Source organism: Cucumis melo, chromosome 1 (assembly GCF_025177605.1).
Source record: "Cucumis melo cultivar AY chromosome 1, USDA_Cmelo_AY_1.0, whole genome shotgun sequence".
Taxonomy (NCBI): domain Eukaryota; kingdom Viridiplantae; phylum Streptophyta; class Magnoliopsida; order Cucurbitales; family Cucurbitaceae; genus Cucumis; species Cucumis melo.
In genome coordinates, this window is record NC_066857.1 from 20200654 (window position 1) to 20220503 (window position 19850).

The 19850-nt window shown below is 33.6% G+C and overlaps 2 protein-coding genes and 1 non-coding gene across 3 annotated transcripts; 1 reads left to right on the forward strand and 2 right to left on the reverse strand.

Moving 5' to 3' along the window:
- Positions 1-1012: 1012 nt before the first annotated feature.
- Positions 1013-5464, reverse strand: LOC103489624 (extensin-2). Its single transcript, XM_008448855.3, has 3 exons — positions 5191-5464; positions 3948-4643; positions 1013-1422 (listed from the first exon to the last, which is right to left on the reverse strand). Exons 1-3 carry the CDS (start codon positions 5261-5263, stop codon positions 1391-1393), a joined length of 801 nt encoding a protein of 266 aa, XP_008447077.1. The 5' UTR covers positions 5264-5464; the 3' UTR covers positions 1013-1390.
- Positions 5465-14428: 8964 nt separating this feature from the next.
- Positions 14429-16856, reverse strand: LOC103489625 (zinc transporter 1). Its single transcript, XM_008448856.3, has 3 exons — positions 16117-16856; positions 15886-16035; positions 14429-14883 (listed from the first exon to the last, which is right to left on the reverse strand). The coding sequence occupies exons 1-3, from the start codon at positions 16723-16725 to the stop codon at positions 14578-14580; spliced, it is 1065 nt and encodes a 354-aa protein (XP_008447078.1). The 5' UTR covers positions 16726-16856; the 3' UTR covers positions 14429-14577.
- Positions 16857-19735: 2879 nt separating this feature from the next.
- On the forward strand, positions 19736-19809 carry TRNAI-AAU (transfer RNA isoleucine (anticodon AAU)). The gene has a single exon. It is a non-coding gene; the product is annotated as a tRNA-Ile (tRNA).
- The last annotated feature ends 41 nt before the right edge of the window (positions 19810-19850 follow it).

Below are 19850 nucleotides of genomic sequence, written 5' to 3' on the forward strand. Positions count from 1 at the left end.
AAAAGTTTACCTCGAAATTTCGGGGCGTTACAGTAATACCTATATATTCTAAACATTCTATTTTCACGTCGAAATATATAATTCAGAACGAAATTTTATAATCAACTAAATAGTTCAAAGAAAAAACAATATTAGAATACTCACCGAAACCAAAATCACTGAGACGATATTAACAGAGCAATATACACGATATTGATTGTCCAAGATGACAAGAAGAGAAACGATGTTATTGAAGAGCGAATGTTGTCGAAATTTACAAAAAAGGCAAAGAATGATCAAGAAGAAAGATATATAAAAGACGAGATGAATAACTCGAAAACGACGATCGTGAAAAAATTGGGAAGAAGAAGAAAATCATATTTGAAAGATTGTTATAAAAGATTAAGCGCAAATAAGGAATTCTAAAAAAATAATTTGTCTTAATAGGTTTGTTATACGGACCATAAATAGTTTACAGTTTTGTTACATTTACGTAAGTTTCTCTCATCCCTAATCGACTTTCCATTAAATTACTAATAGTTCCGTTATTCAAAGGAATAAAGTTGAATATTCTTGAAATTTTGGGGATAAAAGTGTTTGATTTTAAAATTTAGAGACTAAATAGAAACTAAATCTAAAACCTAGGGACCAAAGGAGTATTCCCCTCTCCCAAAAAAAATATAATAATACCAGAAAAGACATTTTTTAGTACAATCTAGAGTAAGAGTATTTCAACCACAAATCTCCCGGTTAATAACACATGATTTATATATCAATAAACCTACATTCACTAGAGCATAAATTTTATAATATCGTGATATCTTCGTTATTACTGAGAGCATAAATTTTACAATATCGAGATATCTTTATTGGTGTTGATGACCGTGGATGTACATAGACTATAAAACCAGCTCTCACATTCATCCAAATTCACAAAACATAGCTTTTTCTTTAATTTTCTAAGAACCACAAAGCATAGCATTGCATCAGTTGCATTGGTTTACTTTAGCCAAAAGAAAGAAAAAGAATTTACAGTACTAATTACCTACTTATACTCATAATCTATTTTTTTATAAAGAATTGTTTCCAAAGGATTATGTCATGAGAATCAATATACGAGAGTATCTGCACTTTACAAAATTATCCTGTTTTATAAGTACCAACTTTCTTTCTTTAACCTTGTTAAAGAAAAATAGTTCCAAAATGAAAATAGTGAAATTATTAAAAGAAACTATCAAACATATATGATATATCTAATCTACTTATTAATTTATTCCAACCAAATTATTTTTTTAAAAAAAGAAGTGGGGAAAAATGATGAGTGATTTGTTCTAGATCCTATTCTGTACAACGTTCAATTCTCACGTGTCTTCAAAAGTGGATAAACAATTCCATTTTCCATTGTAGATGTCTACGTGTAATTGAAATGACACCCATCGTAACCTGTCATTGTTCCGAATGAAAACATACTAATTAATTACAAAAGCGTTCTAAACATCAATCATTGAAAATAATTTATAGTAAAATTTTACAAATATCATAACAAGTTGGATATTAGTAATAAAAGGAAAAAGGAAATTTTTTTAGTGTAAATATTTTTCTATTATTCTTACAAATAAATAAAAAATTCTAACTTTATAAAGAAAATTTTTTAATGAGCCACATGGTGCAATTATTGCTATTGGTGTGCACAAAGTATGCACCAATTTTTTTTCTTTCATTTAGCGTGGGTTTAGAATATATTTTGAAGTGTTTTATTAAAAAAAAAAACATCTATTGTGAAAAGATTTAGAGTCTTTATGTAATGTCTAACATAGATCACTTACTCGAACCTAAGTATACTTTTAATTTTGGAGTTTTTATAATTGAATCATTAAACAAAATGGATTTTGTTGATATTGGTAGTAATCTTTAATTTTTTAAACTTTTTTTAACCATACTTTTACATCTTCATGATCTTTTTTATTTAGATGTAAATTTAAGATGAGACATGAATGAACCAATAATGTATAAAATATAGTGTATATCAACAGTTTTATCAAATGTGTATATGAATAGTGTATGAATAGTGTATGAATAGTGTATCAAGTGTGTATCATATATATTAGGTGTTTTGGTACTTTATATATATATATATATATTAGGGATGGAGTTGTTCTTCTTGTCATGTTTACAAAAGTAATAAGTTTGGAATATTTGGTTTAATTTTCAAAATTTATTTTCCCAAATCTTCAATTAAGCCCTAAATTTAAATATTATTCTTATCCTATTTAAATTTTTAATTTAATAAAGAGCAATTTTAATTGGGCTAAACCAACCTAATCCACTCTCTTAAAATATTCTATTTTTTTATATTAGAAAATGTGCTACCTCGTGCATTATTACTATCCACCTTACTACTTTTTTCTTTTCATTGGACTTATAATACATTTTTAAGTATTAAATTTTAAAAGTTAATTATTTTAAAAAATTGGAGTGTTTGACGGCAATTGAGAGGCTTTTAAAAGAATATTATCTTCTAAAATTAATTCGCGCTCTTAATTATTTGTTAGTTCGTATATTTTGTTTTATTTTAAATTTCAACTTTTCAATAGTAGTTATATTGGATGTTAGTGTTTTATGATTTTGATCGTTAAGTATATTGATCATTTTAGTTTTATAATTTTGATTTAAAGATAGTGTTTACACACTAAATTGAATTATGAGGTTTAGAGTTAATCTATACATCATGAGAAAGAAACATTTGATTTTCTATTTTGGATAGATTAAATAACTTCACATTTAAATCATTAAATGAAAATTAAAAAAAAAATCTAAATCATAACAAACTCCCCTATGTCACGTTGAAAAACAGGACAAACTCCAACAACGTTAAAAAAAAGTTATATACTAAAAAATCTCCCTATGTCACGATATAAAATTTTATTGAAGTTAAAAAAAAAAAAAAGAATCTAGTCAATTAGGTAGTTTCACATTTAAATAATTAAATTAAAATGTAAAAATTTAAATAACAAACTCATGAAGTTAAAATAATAATAATAATAGTATATTCATTCCCTATAATTTAAACTAAAATATGGGTTAGGAACAAATATATTTATTAAAAGAGAAGAGAAATACGCGATTTTAGAATTGTTTTTTTTAAAAAAAAATAAGAAACTCTACGTCAAGATTTTAGATGGTTAAAATAATAATAATAATAAAAAATAAAATATATTTTTACTCAATCTAAAAGATTTTTTTTTTTAAAAAAAAAAGTTACCAGAAAAATATAATGAGCAAACAATGAGTAAAGGTAAAATGACAATTACTTATTTGTGTGATAGGATTTGACATATTATGCTATTTTGTAATATTTTGCCATCCAACCATTTGGAATGAAATCCTTACAAATCATGGGGTTGTAAACAGAGGTAAATATTGAAATCTCTGAGAATGAGATATTCATTTCATTTGTTGTTGAGTATGGAAATTGATTATATCAAATTTGCTTGTATTCTTTATGTGGTGTTGTTGGGTCCTACTCTTGGTGTCAATTTGCAAGGGAATGGTCAACCAGAGTAAGTTTCTTTCTTATTTTTCTGAAAATAAATTGTTCTTTTTCACCCTTGAGTACATAAAGGATGTTCCAAATAAAAATATATTTTCTTCCAATATTATATGAAGGAAGTTGTCAAAATATATCAAAATATTTACAAACAAAACTTTATAATAACATACCAATTAGGTAGGTTGAGCTGAGTTGGATTTGACATATTAGAGGTGAATTGATAAATTTGTATAAAATTATTTTTGATTATAAGTAATGACCCTATATAATACTTGAGAGTAGGACCACAACGAAGAAAAGGTATTTGTAAGTGTAGGAAGTAAATGAAACTTAAAATTTGAAAGTAAAAAGCAGCATTCAAATATAACGAATAATAATGATAAAGGAAAAAAGAAGAGAAGATTAGAAGGGAACATACTAGGATCGACGGTGACAAGCATCGCAGTGCCACCAAATTCGCAAGTGCCACCACCCACCTTGGTTCGCTGCCAATAACTATTGAAGGCGTAGGAAGCGTGGGCTATGAGTGTGTTGGGCAAAAAGCAGGGTCCGCTAGGGAGAATAGAATCGCAATCCGCCACCGTCCCGCAGGCATAGTTCATGGCCTCTTGGATGATTGGGTCCGGCACAGAGGGCTTGGCCACGCACCACAGGGCTATATTGGGTGCGGAGTGGGGAGGTGGTGGTACGCTCGGTGGAGGGTAAATAACTGGTGGTTGGAACACGGGTGGGCTCGGCACGAACACCGTCGGAGAGGGTGGGCTCGGAACGTAGCTTGGAGGGCTGGGCTCGTAATAGTAAGGTGGGGTGAGACTGGGGGGAGACGGAGGAAAGCCGTAGGTTGGGGTCGGAGGTGGGAGATAATAAAAAGGTGGCGGCGGCGGCGACGAAATGTAGGTGAAGGGCGAAGAAGGAGGCTGAGGAGTAATTGGGGGATAGGAGCAGTAAGGTGGTGCGTTGTCCGGCAGTGAATCGAATGGCGGTAGAGTGAACGGTGAGCTCACGTAAGGCTGGGAATTCGTAGCTCCATCCACGTGGCTCACCTTTCGACCAATTACATCTAAGTATTTCGCCAGTTGGAGTTTCTTTGACTTTCTATGAACACTTCTACCATCTACAACAATACCAATTTATTCGTCAGTTGCCACATGGACCCAAATGAAAATATAATAATAATTACCTATTTTGAGATGCAAGACCAAAGAACGTTCCCAGAGGTAAATATACGACAAACACAAATCATTCAGGATTAATTTTGAAATCGTTAAAATTACTGATGATTTACTCAAAATTAATTTAATATTTAATTTTTATGCTATGTTTAAAAAATGATAAATATGATTTTAATTGTTTCAATCTGGGGGGTTACTTCTATGCTAAGAATGGCACTAAAATAAAATTGGTTTTGACTACACATAACCCAGGCAGAGGGCACTTGCATGGGCTCCTATCTCCCAACTTTAATCTTATTTTTCTTAGTGGATGTCTAGCCAATAACCATGATGTGACTTCATTATGGACCTACTCGCACATTTTCGAATAATGTATACCTAAAAATAAACAACAATAATCCTGCAAATTCGTGGTTGGTTTTGGAAGGATTAACTCATACAGATTGTTAGTTATGATGTAGATTGATCCAAAAACAGTAGAGAACTTACCGCATTGAGGGAAGAAATGGGTTGCACAAGTAGATATAAAGAGAAGAAGAAGGCAGAGTCTGGTAAAATCCATGAGGTTTGATGATGTTCAGCCTCTCAACTAGAACTAACTTAAATCAGCTGCAGGTGAGTTTAATTAGTGTGCATGGAAGAACAGAACAGAGCAGAGCAAAGCAAAGCAAAACAAAACAAAACAAGGGACTGCATGAGAAATAATGGGATGGAATTAAATAAAGGAAGAAGGAGTGCATAAAAAAGTGTACAAGTGGCAGAAAAAGGGGGATTCTTTGGATTGTTTTTTTAGTTGTGAAGAGACACTTTGCTTAGTTATGTGTACAAATGAAGATATGGAAAGGGCCAACTGGGTACATCTTAGATTAGAGATGGAAGTTTTCTCTTCTTTTTCTCCTGCTTTTTTATTGGGGTTTTGAGGACTGGTCTTGGCATTGGTATAAGTTTATAATTAACTAAGTTTGTGGTTGCTGAAAATAATATATTTGCATGTCGAAATTTGGCATATATGCTTGCTTCACCAATGGAACAAAAGGGTACCTGGCTCTGTGTGTGTGTTTCTTGCTTGATCTCTACTCCACCCCTCTCCTTCTACTCTCTCTGTCAAGTTCTTAGTTAGGCAGCGTATAGTGCAAAATGTTTATGAATCAAAAAGATGATGATTCCATTCCTCGATCAATAAATATTCAATAATCTACTAACCATCTTTAGTTATGCCTCACCCTCTTCTTTGATCCTTCGTAATGATACAGTCAATCAACCCATCGTCAATAGACAATGTTATATTTACGATCTTTTAAAAATATTGCTATATATATTGATACTTTGAATCTGATTTTTATATTCACAAGTGTTACTTATAAAAATTAAAATATAAGGTTGCTTTCGTTTTTCTCTTCTTCAATAATTTGTAAGTTAATAACTCATAACTTTTGACTTTCCATTCAAAAATGTGTAGTTATGTAATCTGAACAATGCGTATGTACGTATGTATATATTATGTATATTCTTTTGGCCTTCTATCTAGTTATAGAAGGACATTAATATTTCATAGACTGCATTATAGAATAATTTACCTAGAGTGGGGATTAAAAACTAAACGAATTAATCTAGATGCTAAGATAAAAATTAATATTAAATATCTCAAAGGCTAGTTATAAAATGGATAAAATAAATTCGAGAACAATTTTGATTACAAAATATAGATTTAAAAACATAGACTAACATAAGAAAACTACTTGGTGGAAGATTTACACAATTTTGGAAATGATTATGTTAGGACTCCTTTCTTCCTACAACAATATTAACCAAACAGCACACACAGTACACTAATACTCCAGCAGAATTCACAGAGAAATTTATATAACAGGAGAATAAGCTGTAGTTATATTGATATATGGATAATAGATCACCAGCCACAAAAGAGTAACAAAAACAACAAGATACTCAGCCAAATAAGAGGGCTGTACTCTCCACCATGAACTAAGTTCACTCCAAAATGCCTAATGATCAAGATACCCCAACCCTAATACAAAAGCTCCTATATATAGTCCTAACATTCTTGTGCTCCTGCTGCCATGTGTCATGAGGACCACTGGCCATCCTAACTACCAAGCTGTCTGGGTGGAATTCCCCTTTTTACCCCTTCTCTTGTAAACTTGAATGATCGGAGGCCTAGCAATACCCCCACGGAGAAGAGCCACCTTGTCCTCAAGGTGGAAATTAGGAAATTGATGTTGAAGCATCGCGTATGACTCCCACGTTGCCTCATGGCTCGGTTGGTCTTTCCATTGCACCAAATATTCCCAATCACGTTCAGCCTCGTTCCAGCGGCGTTGGAGCAAGTTTTCCGGTTCCAACACTAACTCCATTTGGTCATTTATCATTGTGACGTCCGGATAAACTGGATGTTTGTCTCCTATTGCTTTCTTAAGTTGCGATACATGGAAGACGGGATGTATTTTAGCAGTTTCCGGAAGGTCCAGCAGATAGGCGACCTCTCCTACCCGACCCAACACAGTATAAGGTCCAAAATACCTTGGTGATAGTTTCTCACAGCGTTTTTTCGCTACTGACTGCTGTCTATAAGGCTGTAATTTTAAGTATACCCTGTCCCCAATGTCAAACACCACATCCCGACGATGGATATTGGCAAATTTCTTCATTCGTTCTTGTGCGTGCTGCAAATGTCGCTTCAACACTTTCAACATCTCATCTCGAGATTGCAACTGTTGCTTCACTGAATCATTCAGCGTTGTCCCGGTTTGACCATACGAAATGATGGGAGGAGGAGGCTGACCATAAACTACCGCATAAGGAGTATTTTTGATGGATGATTGGTAATTTGTATTGTACCAATATTCAGCCCATGCCACCTTATCACTCCATGACTTTTGCTTTTCTTGGCACAAACATCTTAAATAGAGTTTCAAGCATTTGTTCACTACCTCCGTTTGTCCATCGGTTTGGGGATGGTATGTCGTGCTCCGCTTAAGTTGAGTCCCTTGTAGGCGGAATAACTCTTGCCAAAAGTGGCTTAAAAAGACTCGGTCATGGTCGGATACTATCGAGCGAGGATATCCATGGAGGCGCACTACCTCTTTGATGAACACCAAAGCCACTACTTTAGCCGAAAATGGGTGACCCAAGGTGATAAAGTGGGCGTATTTGCTTAGGCGATCAACTACCACCAATATCGTGTCAAATCCCTTGGAACGTGGGAGGCCCTCCACAAAGTCCATGGAAATATCTTCCCAAATACGGTTAGGAATAGGGAGAGGTTGTAACAGTCCGGCCGGAGATAACGCTTGGATCTTGTTTTGCTGGCAAACAGGGCAGTGATCCACATACTGTTTGATCCACATAATAGAATATTTCTCTTGCTGTTCACACCAACACTCCCCCTCAAAGTTGGTGAATAAGTGTTGATCATTCTCAACTTGTCGAGCAAGCTTTGAAACACCTTTCCAGAAACAACCTTTGTTAGAACATCGACAAGTTGATCATTTGATGTGGCAAATAGAAGACTAATTTTAGCTTTGTCGACCTGATCTTTGATGAAGTGTCTATCAACTTCCATGTGTTTGGTTTGGTCATGCCTAATAGAGTTATTTACGGTTGCTATGGTTGCCTTATTGTCACATAATAATTTCATAAATTTTGACTCATGGCATGTATAGGTCAAGCCCTCAATTTTATGCTATTTATATAATATAGGTATATAAAACTAAAATAGTACGTACCAATCTTAGAAACTAGCTTAGTGGTAAAACTGTCTCTTAGTCCCTTTAGACCCAAACCTAAGGTTCGCTCATTACATTTTTTTCAAAACTATATTTATTAAACTATAAAAACTATATTTATTAAACTATAAAGTCATTAGTCAATAAATTTTTTGGATATGTCACTGTTTTGCCTTACATGTACAAAGATCATGTAAATTTTATTTTATCCATACTCACGAATACCTTGTCTCATTTCTTGAAATTTTGTCTCTGCACTAGATCTTGCTACAACCTTTTGTTTCTTGCTTTGTTGTGCGTAACTAATTAATTACTTCCAGCAAATGTAAAATATCATGAAATAGACTTTGCACCAGTATAACTTCCAGCCCAACCAACACCCCCGTATCCCTTGATTTTTCCAAGCCTCCATTTTTTTTTGCAAAGAAGATAGTTGTTTGCCTGGTTAGAATTTCAGGTATCGCAGGATCCGATCTACACAACTTCCATATGATCTTCACTTGGTGCATGCATGAATTGACTTACAATACTTCTGCATATGTTATACTGTCGTGTATGTGATAAGTATATTAGTCTCCCGACTAATCTTTGATACCTCTCCTTGTTGGTTAGAATTTGATCTTGTTGAACGGTTAACTTGTAAGTCATCTCAATGGGAGTTTCAGTAGGTTTATAGTTGAGCATTTCAGTTTTTGCTAATAAATCCAAAACTTACTTTCGACGATAAAGAGAGATTTTGTTGTTTGACCTTGCAACTTCAATGCCCAAGAAGTAAGAAAATATTTTAGGGTTCCCAAGATTTTTAAATTCAAATTCAATTGTAAGGCTTTCTTGAATGGCAACTATCTCATTTGAGTCATTCCCTCTAAACCCTAGATCTTCTTATCCTTTAATTTCCTAGAGTGTATAGAAAGATAAGTTATTGTTGTGTTGTCTTGTTTCTGTTGTTTCTTTGGTATCTTTGAAGAAAAGAATGATGGAAAATTTGCCTAAGTGTTAGAGATTTGAGGGTTGAAAATAGGCGACCAAAAGAGGAAAAAAAAATAAACTTTGGCTAGTGATAGAAAGCTAGACGGCTAAAGGAGGAAGAAGAGAGTTGGAGTTGGCAATGCCTTGCTTGGCTCGCATATTGAGCTATGTGGCCAAGTAATAGCAATGTAAACCTCCAAAGATATGGTGTTAGGTGGTCATGTTGGAATTTATGTCCTAAAACTCGTAGTTTGTAGTTAAAACTATATATTCTATCTAATAAAGTGTTTATTGAGGATTTATTAGTGAAAATAGAATACTATAATCTTGAATCCAATAAACTAAGCTCTAAAGGCTATCTAGTGTAGACTTGAACTTTATGTAAAGACATAAATTTGGATCAAGTTCAAGTATATAGCCTAAACAGTCTATAGTGAATGAATAAGGTTGGACGCCTTATTCTGGAAACACTATGGATGCGGCTCGCTTTGTAGTTAGTTTAAACGATGTGATTCTGAATCGTTCATGTAGAGACATGAGAGTGGGGACATCCTATGTAAAGAGTTTGCATAAGACTGGAACCATGAAATAGTCACTTTTAAGTTATAACACCATTGACTCTATAAACTGACTATTTCGATTATGATAATCTAGGTAACTTAATCTTAATCCTGAGCTAACTATGAACTTCTGTTCAAATGGTATTATCCTTAGATCTGCATAGGTGAGGGTAGCTCAACGGCGTTGGCCCAATAAGCCTCCCATTTCAAGGGTAAGACCGAATGAATGGCTAGGGACATAAGGTGCAAGATGTAATATTTCACCCCTACCCGCTTTAGGGTTAGTAGATAGGTTGTTCTCTTAAGGACTGAATCCAAGTTTTGAACAAGGGATCCCACCCTCTCATTGGCCCGAGAGAGACTCGGTTTATAGGTTGGACCTTAAACCAAATATTCAATAGTTGATTAGTGGGACTTAAGGGTCAAGATGTAGTCTCGTGGATAAAAAGTATTTTGACCCAACCGAGGTTACGAACAACCTGTGAAGGATTAACTTACTGATCATGGTCATATCAAATGGATACAAATATATCTATAGTGAAGGGAGTGCAACTACGGGACTTTAGTGTGGAATGACCCGTTAGTTAACGAATGTTGATTAGCTTGGTCTAAAAGGATTTTAGCCAGTTAATCTCGAATCATTGGAGCCCACGATCTATAGATCCCTTAGGTTCCTCTGCTAGCTCATACGGAATTAACTTAAAACAATATGTTGGAATAATTCAAATTGTTTGAATCAGAGAAAGAGAGAGAAACCGACGAATATATGTGATATAGTCGTCGGTTATAGGGCTTTATGTTTAAATGTGATTTAAATGTTAAAAATATGAATATGGATTCATATTCAGAAGCTTGAAATTGAAGGAAATGGTCAAAGTTGTGAAAAGTCAAAATGTTGACTTTTGACTTTGAAAAGTCAAACTTTGACCGGCTTTATATTCAAATATGACTTGAATTTCAAGAAAATGAATGGGATTCATGCTCGGGAGGTCGAAAATAGTCAAGATGGACAACATGGTAAAAAATCAAAATGTTAACTTTTGACTTTGACTAGAATGGCCAAATGACCATTTTGCCCCTTGACCAAAAGTTAGTGGGAAAATCTAACATTTTGTTAGATAATTCCACTAACTCTTAGTGGGCTATGTGGAAGCTTATGGTGATGACACCAAGCCCACTAAGAGAAAATAGAATGGTGAATCAATCCACTAATGGATAGTGGATTGTGAAGTGTTGGGCTTTGGTGGTACAAATTACATGCAAATTTTGCATGTAATTTGTCTACTGAAGGGAGGCAATTTTCAAATGGAAGAAGAATTTTTGCCATTTTTGTAATTTTTGAATTACAAAAGAAAACATTTTTCTCTCCCAAATCCCACAACCTGGTTCCAAGTCTGGAGAATAGAGGGTCAATTCTAGAGGTGGTCCGGTTCGAATTTGGGAGAAGAATTGGAGCTTCGGGAAGCTATCACTAGAAGAAATCTGACCATTAAAGGGCTTTAATGTCACTTGGCAACTGACATCTTTGCGAGCGTTATTAAAGGCCTTTAATGTTGGTTGGGCTTTAATGTCGGTTTAAAAACATACATTTGATTAAGTCATTAAAGAGGTTGGGCCTAATTTAAGGTTCGATCCTACAAAACATACAAAATATTTTTTGTATGCTTAATTTAAGGTTCGATCCTACAAAACATACAAAAAGTGAGAGATATCTCAAAAATTAACTTTTGATTAAGTCAGAGTAACTCAAGTACAAAATGAAGTATTATAGCCACACTAGGTATACACCATTAGCCAACATTTCAAAAAGTTCAAATATCTTCAACCCCACATCTTGTTAAATTGAGTATTTTATAAAACAAACTTGGAATAAGTAGTTTATCCAACAAACTTGAAATAAGTAGTTTATACAACAAATAGAATAAGTAGTTTATACAACAAACTTAGAATAAGCGCTTTTATAAGTCTTTAACTAGTATGACTAAACATTATTTTTATCAATATCTTGAATAAGTTCTTTCAACATATAGAATACATTATAAAATGTCAAAGAATAAACATATCTCAAGATTAGAAAAGGACTGTATGCATTTCTTCTGGGACGAGAGATGACGATCATACATTGAGAGACTTTTGAGAATGAGAGACGATCGGAGATTGAGAAGGAGAGACGACCGAAGATTGAGAAGGAAAGAGGACCGGAGATTGAGAAGGGGAGATGATTGAAGCCGACGACAACGTGAAATGAAAGGCCGAGACAAGAGGTTGAGATGGTAGAGGCGTCGTACGTGAACTTGAGCCCTAGGCGTGAAATTGAAAAATTTGACCCAACTTTTTTCTATTTAGTATTTATAACAATAATCAATAATATATTTTTAATGTCGGTTTTTAAAGAAATGTACCTTTAATGTCGGTTTACAACCGACATTGTACCATCATCTTTGATGTCGGTTTAAAACCGACATTAAAGATCTGCATTTTAAAAACCGACATTAAACATCCGTGTCCATTTTTTCCAACTGACATTAAAAGTCATATTTCTTTTAGTGCTACAAAGGTAAGTATTTATTTTAACCCTAATTTAATGTAATTAGGGTTTTGTTTAGTATACATGTTAATCTCTAAATTAAGTTTAGTTGCAATTAGGGCAAAAATCCGATCTTATTTCCGCTGCGTTCGTATGCTTTCCATCAGGCCAAGCATGTTAGGGGGCAAGAGTGGAGTCAAGACAAGCATATGCAACCAAAAGGTGAGTCAAGAACATTTAGAGATGGCAAGGCGAAGGCATGAACATGCGACAATAAAGAAAACCCCTATGCGTTGAGGTTAGGCGACATGGGGCATGAATGAGATAGGAGGCGAAGTCATTGCGTATCCATGCAGAGCAAGTTGTTAACCATGTGACCAAGGATGTGTTTTGTAAACCCTGAATTTTAGTATTTTTAAAACTTTCAATGAAATAAGTGGATAAGTTAGATTTGAGATTAGTTGAAGACTAAGATTAAGTTGAATAATAGTGGTTCAAAGAAGAGTTAAATAATAGTGTACTAAGTTGAGGTAGTAGCCTAAATGTCATTATTGGATTGCTATTATTGGTGAGTCATTATAAGAGTGCCATGGTTATTAGAAGAAGGAAAGTTCGAAAAAATTAGGTAAGTGTCAAGTAGACCCCTAAAGCAAGGATGAGCCGCTTTGCATGATGTTAGGCATTTTGAGGTTAGCATAAGCACCCAAAGTTGTTAAGAAAACCTCTAAGGACAAGAGGTTGGGCGATAAGAACACACCATAGGCAAGGAAAAACTTGCTAGGTGTTTAAATGTGTTTTGCGGGCAAGACAAGGGCTAGGCGAGTTGGCCATACGGTCAAGGGCTTGAAGGCACACGAGGTAAAGGCTGAGTGGACAAGATTAGGCAGCAATGAACGTCAAGGGAACCTCTATGCGTTGAAGCATGCGGGCAAGTACCCCATGCAAGTTAAGTGTGATGTTATGGAGGTCAGGCGAACAAAGAAATGTCTTAAACTCTTAGAGTCTCGAGGTTGAGTGGTTTACAGGTGTCATGGCATGAAAACACTTGTTTTTAGTAAGTAGAAGGTATGGAAGAGACAACCATGCAAGCTTGAGGTGGCATTTCAAAGCAATGCGAGAATTTCAATAATTAGGTCATTTTCAAATGGACAGAGCTTCCATTTTACTCGTGTGTTTTCTCTCAAACCAGACCCAAAAGATTCCATTTTCAATTTAGTTTTTGTGATAGGGTTGCCAATTTAGAGGAGGTGCAATAGATATTATATTAAATTTGTTTAGTGATTGAATATCTAATAGATTACTACAATACTCTAAAATTTTGATATACTAAAAAAAGCAATAGGGTTATAATTTTTTTTTAAAAAAAAAAGATTGAAAAATTTAAACTCAGCTTCCAAAAAAAGAAATGTGTGGAAGAAAAAACATTGAAAAAATCACTATTAGAAGTTTACCTCTCTATATATAGAACCAAAGGGGAAAAATGGTTCAAAATAATGAAACAAAAATTTAAAATACTTTTTCTATATAAAAAATAACATATTAAAAAAATATGAAAAATGCCAATAAATTTGAAAACATGCCTATCACACTACCCAAAAAAGGAAAGTAGAGTGTTTCGTATATATGTGTTGCTTTTTTAAAACCCAATATAGATTTTGAAATCACGTTGAAATAAGAGAAAGAGGTATTTTTACCATAGATGCAAAATAAAAAAGTTATAGCCATGGCTGCAAATATACAAGTATATTTTGTTACCATTGCAATTTCTCATATCTTAGATTAGGATAAAAGAACATGTGATTTGGACATTGCAATTGAACACAACTCTAAACATATGTTTGATGCGATTTGAAATGGTTAAAATGACTTTTGTCATATCCAAAAACAATTCTAACTTATGTTTTGGTTTTGATGGTATGAAAATTCCATTGAATCAAACAATTAAATTGGTTTGGATGGCTAGTGGATAAGTCAATTAAGTGGTGAAGTGGGAGCAGATTCGTGTTGCAGTATCAAAACTGAGAAGGTCGAGTTGGATTAGGTTGTATTGAAAAGGGAGGAAAAGTGGATCTAACTTCTAAGCCCATTTGGCCAGTACAGACATGCAAGCAGCCCCTAAAAGCAAAGAGATATTAGCTCCTAATTGAAGACCCAAATTGTTTTGCATCCTTGGGTTCATGAAATCAGCAGCAAGAAGGTCGACAAGAGCCATGTAAATCAATATCCCTGCCGATGCTGAGTTCATGCTTCCTTCAACGATCAGAGCCGTCCGACTATTGTCTCTATAAACTCCTGAGATTCCGATTCCCACAGCAATTCCCACAGGCGCTGTCAGTGAGAAAAATGTCGCCATTGCTGCCGCTGATTGCCACCTAAATTGTGCCTGCAAGCATGCATCCCCTTAAAACTCATTCCTATTCCCATTGCTTCCTCTCAACTTGCTAAAGTGTGAAATGAAAACCCCTTCAAATTTGTCAATTCGTTTCAAAACTGTAACTAATTCTTTGAAAAATTCGCGAACTGCTAGAGTAAAAACATATTACTAACTTTTTGTAAAAAAATTTCTAAACCTTCATAGTTAATTTCTTTGAAGCTATATAATATGCATTGAGTTGAAAAGAAACAAATATATAAAAAGTTGGTATCTTTCGTACCAAGTATAAACCAAAACATCAAGTTCAAGCATAAAATCTCATAAAATGTCACAAATTAAGTTCCAAAATTAAATTTTCCTTAAAACTTAACAAAATGATGAATAGCCAAGTTAATAAAAATAATCCTCAAATGAATGTATCTTGATTAGATAAAATCTTCGTCATTATAAATTTAGTTATACACACACGTTTTCTTTATTATTATTTTTTCCCCTCCCGTTAATTACCTCAAAATATTATGATCCAAATCTCTGTAAAAGAAAACTTAGTTACTTAAAAAGATCTTTTTAAAAAAATTCAAAGATTTGTTGTTTTTTTTTTTCCTTTAAATAAACAGATAAAAATCGTGACATATTTGATATTCCTCAACATTTTTTTTTTGTTGAACAAATATTCTTCAACATTTAAAAACCTATAATGTCACTTAATGGGAATACGGACATACGTATTCACCACCCATTTCCCATTTTTTCGAGGAGGGGATCATATGCCATCCATTTCTTCTATTAACAAATTATTATACTAACAAGTTTCCTTTTCTTTAAATGATTAAAGCCAATTGAAGGAGTGGACAAAACGAGCTTTACTCAACTATTTTTAAATTAAAAATTTGATTTCTCCTTGGTATGAATTCAATATGTTTGAAGAAAAACAGTGGTGCTAATTTCTTTTGTATTTTTATTCTTTTTCTTTTTTCCCCTTTCATTCATATGATTGTAGTTTGAATTTACCTGGGAAATGCAGCCACCGAGTCCCATTCCCTCAAAAAATTGGTGGAAAGACAGAGCTACCAGCAGTGGCTTAATGGTGGCAGGGCTCAGCGATGCACCAAGAGAAATACCAATTATCACCGAATGAACCACAATTCCCAATTCCAAAACCTGAAAAAATCCATCTAAAATTTAGTATATAATTATATATTTTCATTTTCTGACTGCAACTGAGTAAATATCTAATTATACCTGAGATATAATCCGGTAACGGATCAAGTCAGCGAGACTCAATTCTCCGGTGGGAGTGGGGGCGGATCCGTGAGCGTGGCCATGTGTGGCGTGAGTGTGAACATGCACGTGACCGGCATGGTCATTGCCGGTTTCCTGGTCAGCAATTACTTGCTTGGTTTTACTGAAGTGGCGTCTCTGGTAAAAACTGGTTGCAAATGTGTCCACCATCAAGGTGGCGATGGAGGCGGCCATGGCGATGAAACCCGCAAATGGGAAATCTCCCCAAGGATTTTGGCCCAGACAGGGGGAGGTCAAGTCTTGGAAGGCATCGGGCAGTATGTGGATGAAGCCAGTGCTCAAAATGACCCCTGCAGCAAAAGCCTTTATCATGAAAAATATGTCATTTTCTGGCCTCAGACACCGAATCTTCTTCCCCACCAAAGGAAGGCTCACCCCTGCAGCTCCGGCCACCAGCACCGACCCAATCGAACCCACCTTGTATTTCATTGCTTCTTTTGCGCTGACGGCAGCACCCCCATCGGATTCATCACAGCTACAAGACACCCCCCCGCCGGAGACTAAAGCAGGGAGGAAGAGGGCAAGAAAAAGAAAGAAGAATTTAGACATCTTGCTGTTTGAGTTTAGCGTAGATAGTAAAAGTGGGGTTGAGGAGAAGAGGAATTAATAGTGGTGGAGTGGAGGGTGAGGAATGGAGAGCTTTTGGGTAGTGGGGGTTTTGAGTGATGGATGGAGTTTTTTCTTGATCACTTATACTATATATATATATTATACAATGAAAAGGCAAAAAAAAACATAAAAAGAAAGGGGAAAAAATGAATGGGCAAGGTCCTTGGTTCTTTTTAAAATTCACTGGCTGGCTAATAACGAGAGTTCAGAGGAATCCATTCCAATGATACACGGGTTCAAGAAACACAATAACTTCTACATCTGTAGTCTTTCAGTCAGAAGTCATGTCCTCCGTGTTGGACATGAATGGCTTAGGTTTGGTTTCGGTAACTTGGAAAATCAAACACAAGTTGAGCTATGGAGTGTGTTGCTAATATATTATTTGTTGCTGTAAGATCAATTTCTTTTAATAAATATATCAAAACAAATCTTTTCAAAAATAATAAAATATATACACAATCATAAATTTTTATAAGTTTTTATTAATATCAAATAGACACAATAAAAATCTATCATTATAGAATCTAAAAATTCCTATATTCTGGTTTTTTATTGTCAAAATTTGTTGTAAAAAAATTAAACAAACTTAAGTTAACTAATAACTATTTGACTTTTTATTCAAAGAAAAAAGAAGTTCTAGTAATTCTTTTCCTACTTATTTTAACATAACTTTCATCTACCACATTGGCTAAATTGGGATAAGAAAACACAAAATTATATATAAACTTGACTTAGATTTTGGAAATAGCTATAAAAATAGATAAGAAATAAAAAAAGAAAATGAGAAGAGAGATATTAAATATTTTATGAAATTGGAGTTTTAGAGCATATCTATATAATTAATATGCAGTTTTATATTATTGTAAAGTATTTTGAGAGTAGCGTAGTAAAGAAGGAGACGAGGAATTCCATGTCGATCTCGCATAAAGCTTGGGCATGGGCAACTTGGTGTGGTTCACAGCAAAAGTTGGGTCGTCATGCAATTCCCTAACAATGAAAATAATAGTATTAGGAACAGGCAGTATAAGAAAAGTGATACATAGTACTGCTCAGGATTCTCAAAAGGCATTGATTATCAATTTAATTAAGTTAAAAGGTGATTTGGGATCACTTTCTTTTATCAAGCATTGGGGAAAAGGGTATGAAAATAATGTCGACATGAAGAAGCATAAGCAACAGCAAATTGACTTTGTAATGCATAGCTGAAGCACCAATTGTGCTTACTTAACCAAAGTCAATCCCATAAAATGTCGATATTATGTCATTACTTTTCACTTTCCAAAATCATACAAATCAAACCTCTTTATTCATTTATTTATTTATTCCTTCACTTTAGTGCTTAACCTGACAGTTGCACCCACCACTCAAATTCTTATTAATTTAGAGTTATTGTTATTATTGTTGTATCTCATGCTGATTTAGTTAAGTAATTGCTAATCGGTGTGCTCCTAGAAAAATCAATTATATCATAGAGTAAATTATTAGTTGTTTGGTCAATTTTAGTTTTAAACTAAAAGAATCTAAGTCATAATTTTGAGTAAATGTTAAATGGATGTATTAACAATAAACAAATAGATTCGTTAATTTTTTTTATAAATTTTATTTTAAAATTTTTATTTAAAAATGAGGAATCATATGTATGATTTCGATTTCATTTTAATTTAAGTTTTGCTTTGTATATTATTTTAAAGTATAGTATGATATTATATATAAAGAAAAACTGGTGGCATTGAACTAATTGTTTATAAAAAAAAATTAGAAAATATAAAGGAGTTTCTATGAGAAAGTTATTAAACATAGAAATCAAATTTAAATAATAAGAAAATGAAATTGACATTTGAAGTTTTGTTAAAAGAATACCGGTGATTCTATACAAACTATTTTTAAAAAACTGATATGTAATAAAGTTTTAAAATGGTTAATTTTTATAAAGGTTACGAAAGCACCAAAATATTTACGGTCACCAAAATATTTATGGTCAGCAAAAACGAAAAACCCATGAAGCCGATAAAATATTTTCATAAATCTCATATTTGCCCTCAACATTTTGGACGATTAGTCACTACCCTTTGCGATTCTTTCATCTTTCTCTTCCATTTTTTTTTCTTCTTTTCCCGATTTTATTTCTTCTATTTTTATTCATTTTCTTTTTCTTTCTTTCTTCATCTTCTCCTACTTTCTTCTGTCTCATTTTCCAAAATATCAAGATCATTTAAATATCACTTTGATATAATGCAAAAGATAGCTTACCTAATCAACACGATCATTTAGCATTGTCAACACTATTATTTATATTTGAAGCTGTTTAAAAAAAAACTATGCGATCGTGTAGAGATGATCTAACAATCGCTTACCATAATCAACATCATCGTTTAACAAGGGTTAACACGATCGTTTAGATTTGAAGTCATTTTCCCGTCGTTTAAAAAGAACTATACGATCGTGTGGATATGATATAAACGATTGCTTACCACAGTTAATATGATAGTTTATATTTGAAATATTTTTCCATTATTAAAAAAAACTACATGATCGTGTATTCATTTCCTACACAATTGCGTATCATAGTTGTTTAGAAGAAGAATTACATGCATATTTGTGACCAATTAATCGCATGTTGATAGAGACATTTTTTGTATTTTTTATTGTATGTTATTTTTGTTTTCAAAATTATACTATACAGTGTAAATATTTTATCGTTTTATTATATTTTTGAAAAACTCTTGGTGTTGGTTAAAGAATTAAAGGATTTTGACAAATTTATTAATAATGTTAAATCAAATATTTACACGATCACTTTTAGGTGAAAAGAAATCCTAAACGTAGCCTTAACTAAATTCGGGCATAGGTGAGCAGTGCTTAATTAAATCACTTCAGTTTTACAAGATAGCATACAAAAACAAAGATCTCATTCTATTGGTTATGTTCTAATTGTATTAGTAATCAGATTGGCCTATTAGCTCAGTTGGTTAGAGCGTCGTGCTAATAACGCGAAGGTCGCAGGTTCGAGACCTGCATGGGCCAAAGTCAGCATTTTACAATTTTAATTTTGAATTTCACAGGGG

Excerpts from the sequence above, each read along its gene's own strand:
- LOC103489624 (XM_008448855.3), bottom strand. The coding sequence starts at position 5,263 with ATGGATTTTACCAGACTCTGCCTTCTTCTTCTCTTTATATCTACTTGT. Across the intron at positions 4,644-5,190 it reads CCATTTCTTCCCTCAATGCG|ATGGTAGAAGTGTTCATAGA; the intron begins GTAAGTTCTCTA and ends GTATTGTTGTAG. Across the intron at positions 1,423-3,947 it reads GCTTGTCACCGTCGATCCTA|GTTACGATGGGTGTCATTTC; the intron begins GTATGTTCCCTT and ends GAACAATGACAG.
- LOC103489625 (XM_008448856.3), bottom strand. The coding sequence starts at position 16,725 with ATGTCTAAATTCTTCTTTCTTTTTCTTGCCCTCTTCCTCCCTGCTTTA. Across the intron at positions 16,036-16,116 it reads GTTACCGGATTATATCTCAG|GTTTTGGAATTGGGAATTGT; the intron begins GTATAATTAGAT and ends GGATTTTTTCAG. Across the intron at positions 14,884-15,885 it reads TCGGTGGCTGCATTTCCCAG|GCACAATTTAGGTGGCAATC; the intron begins GTAAATTCAAAC and ends GCATGCTTGCAG.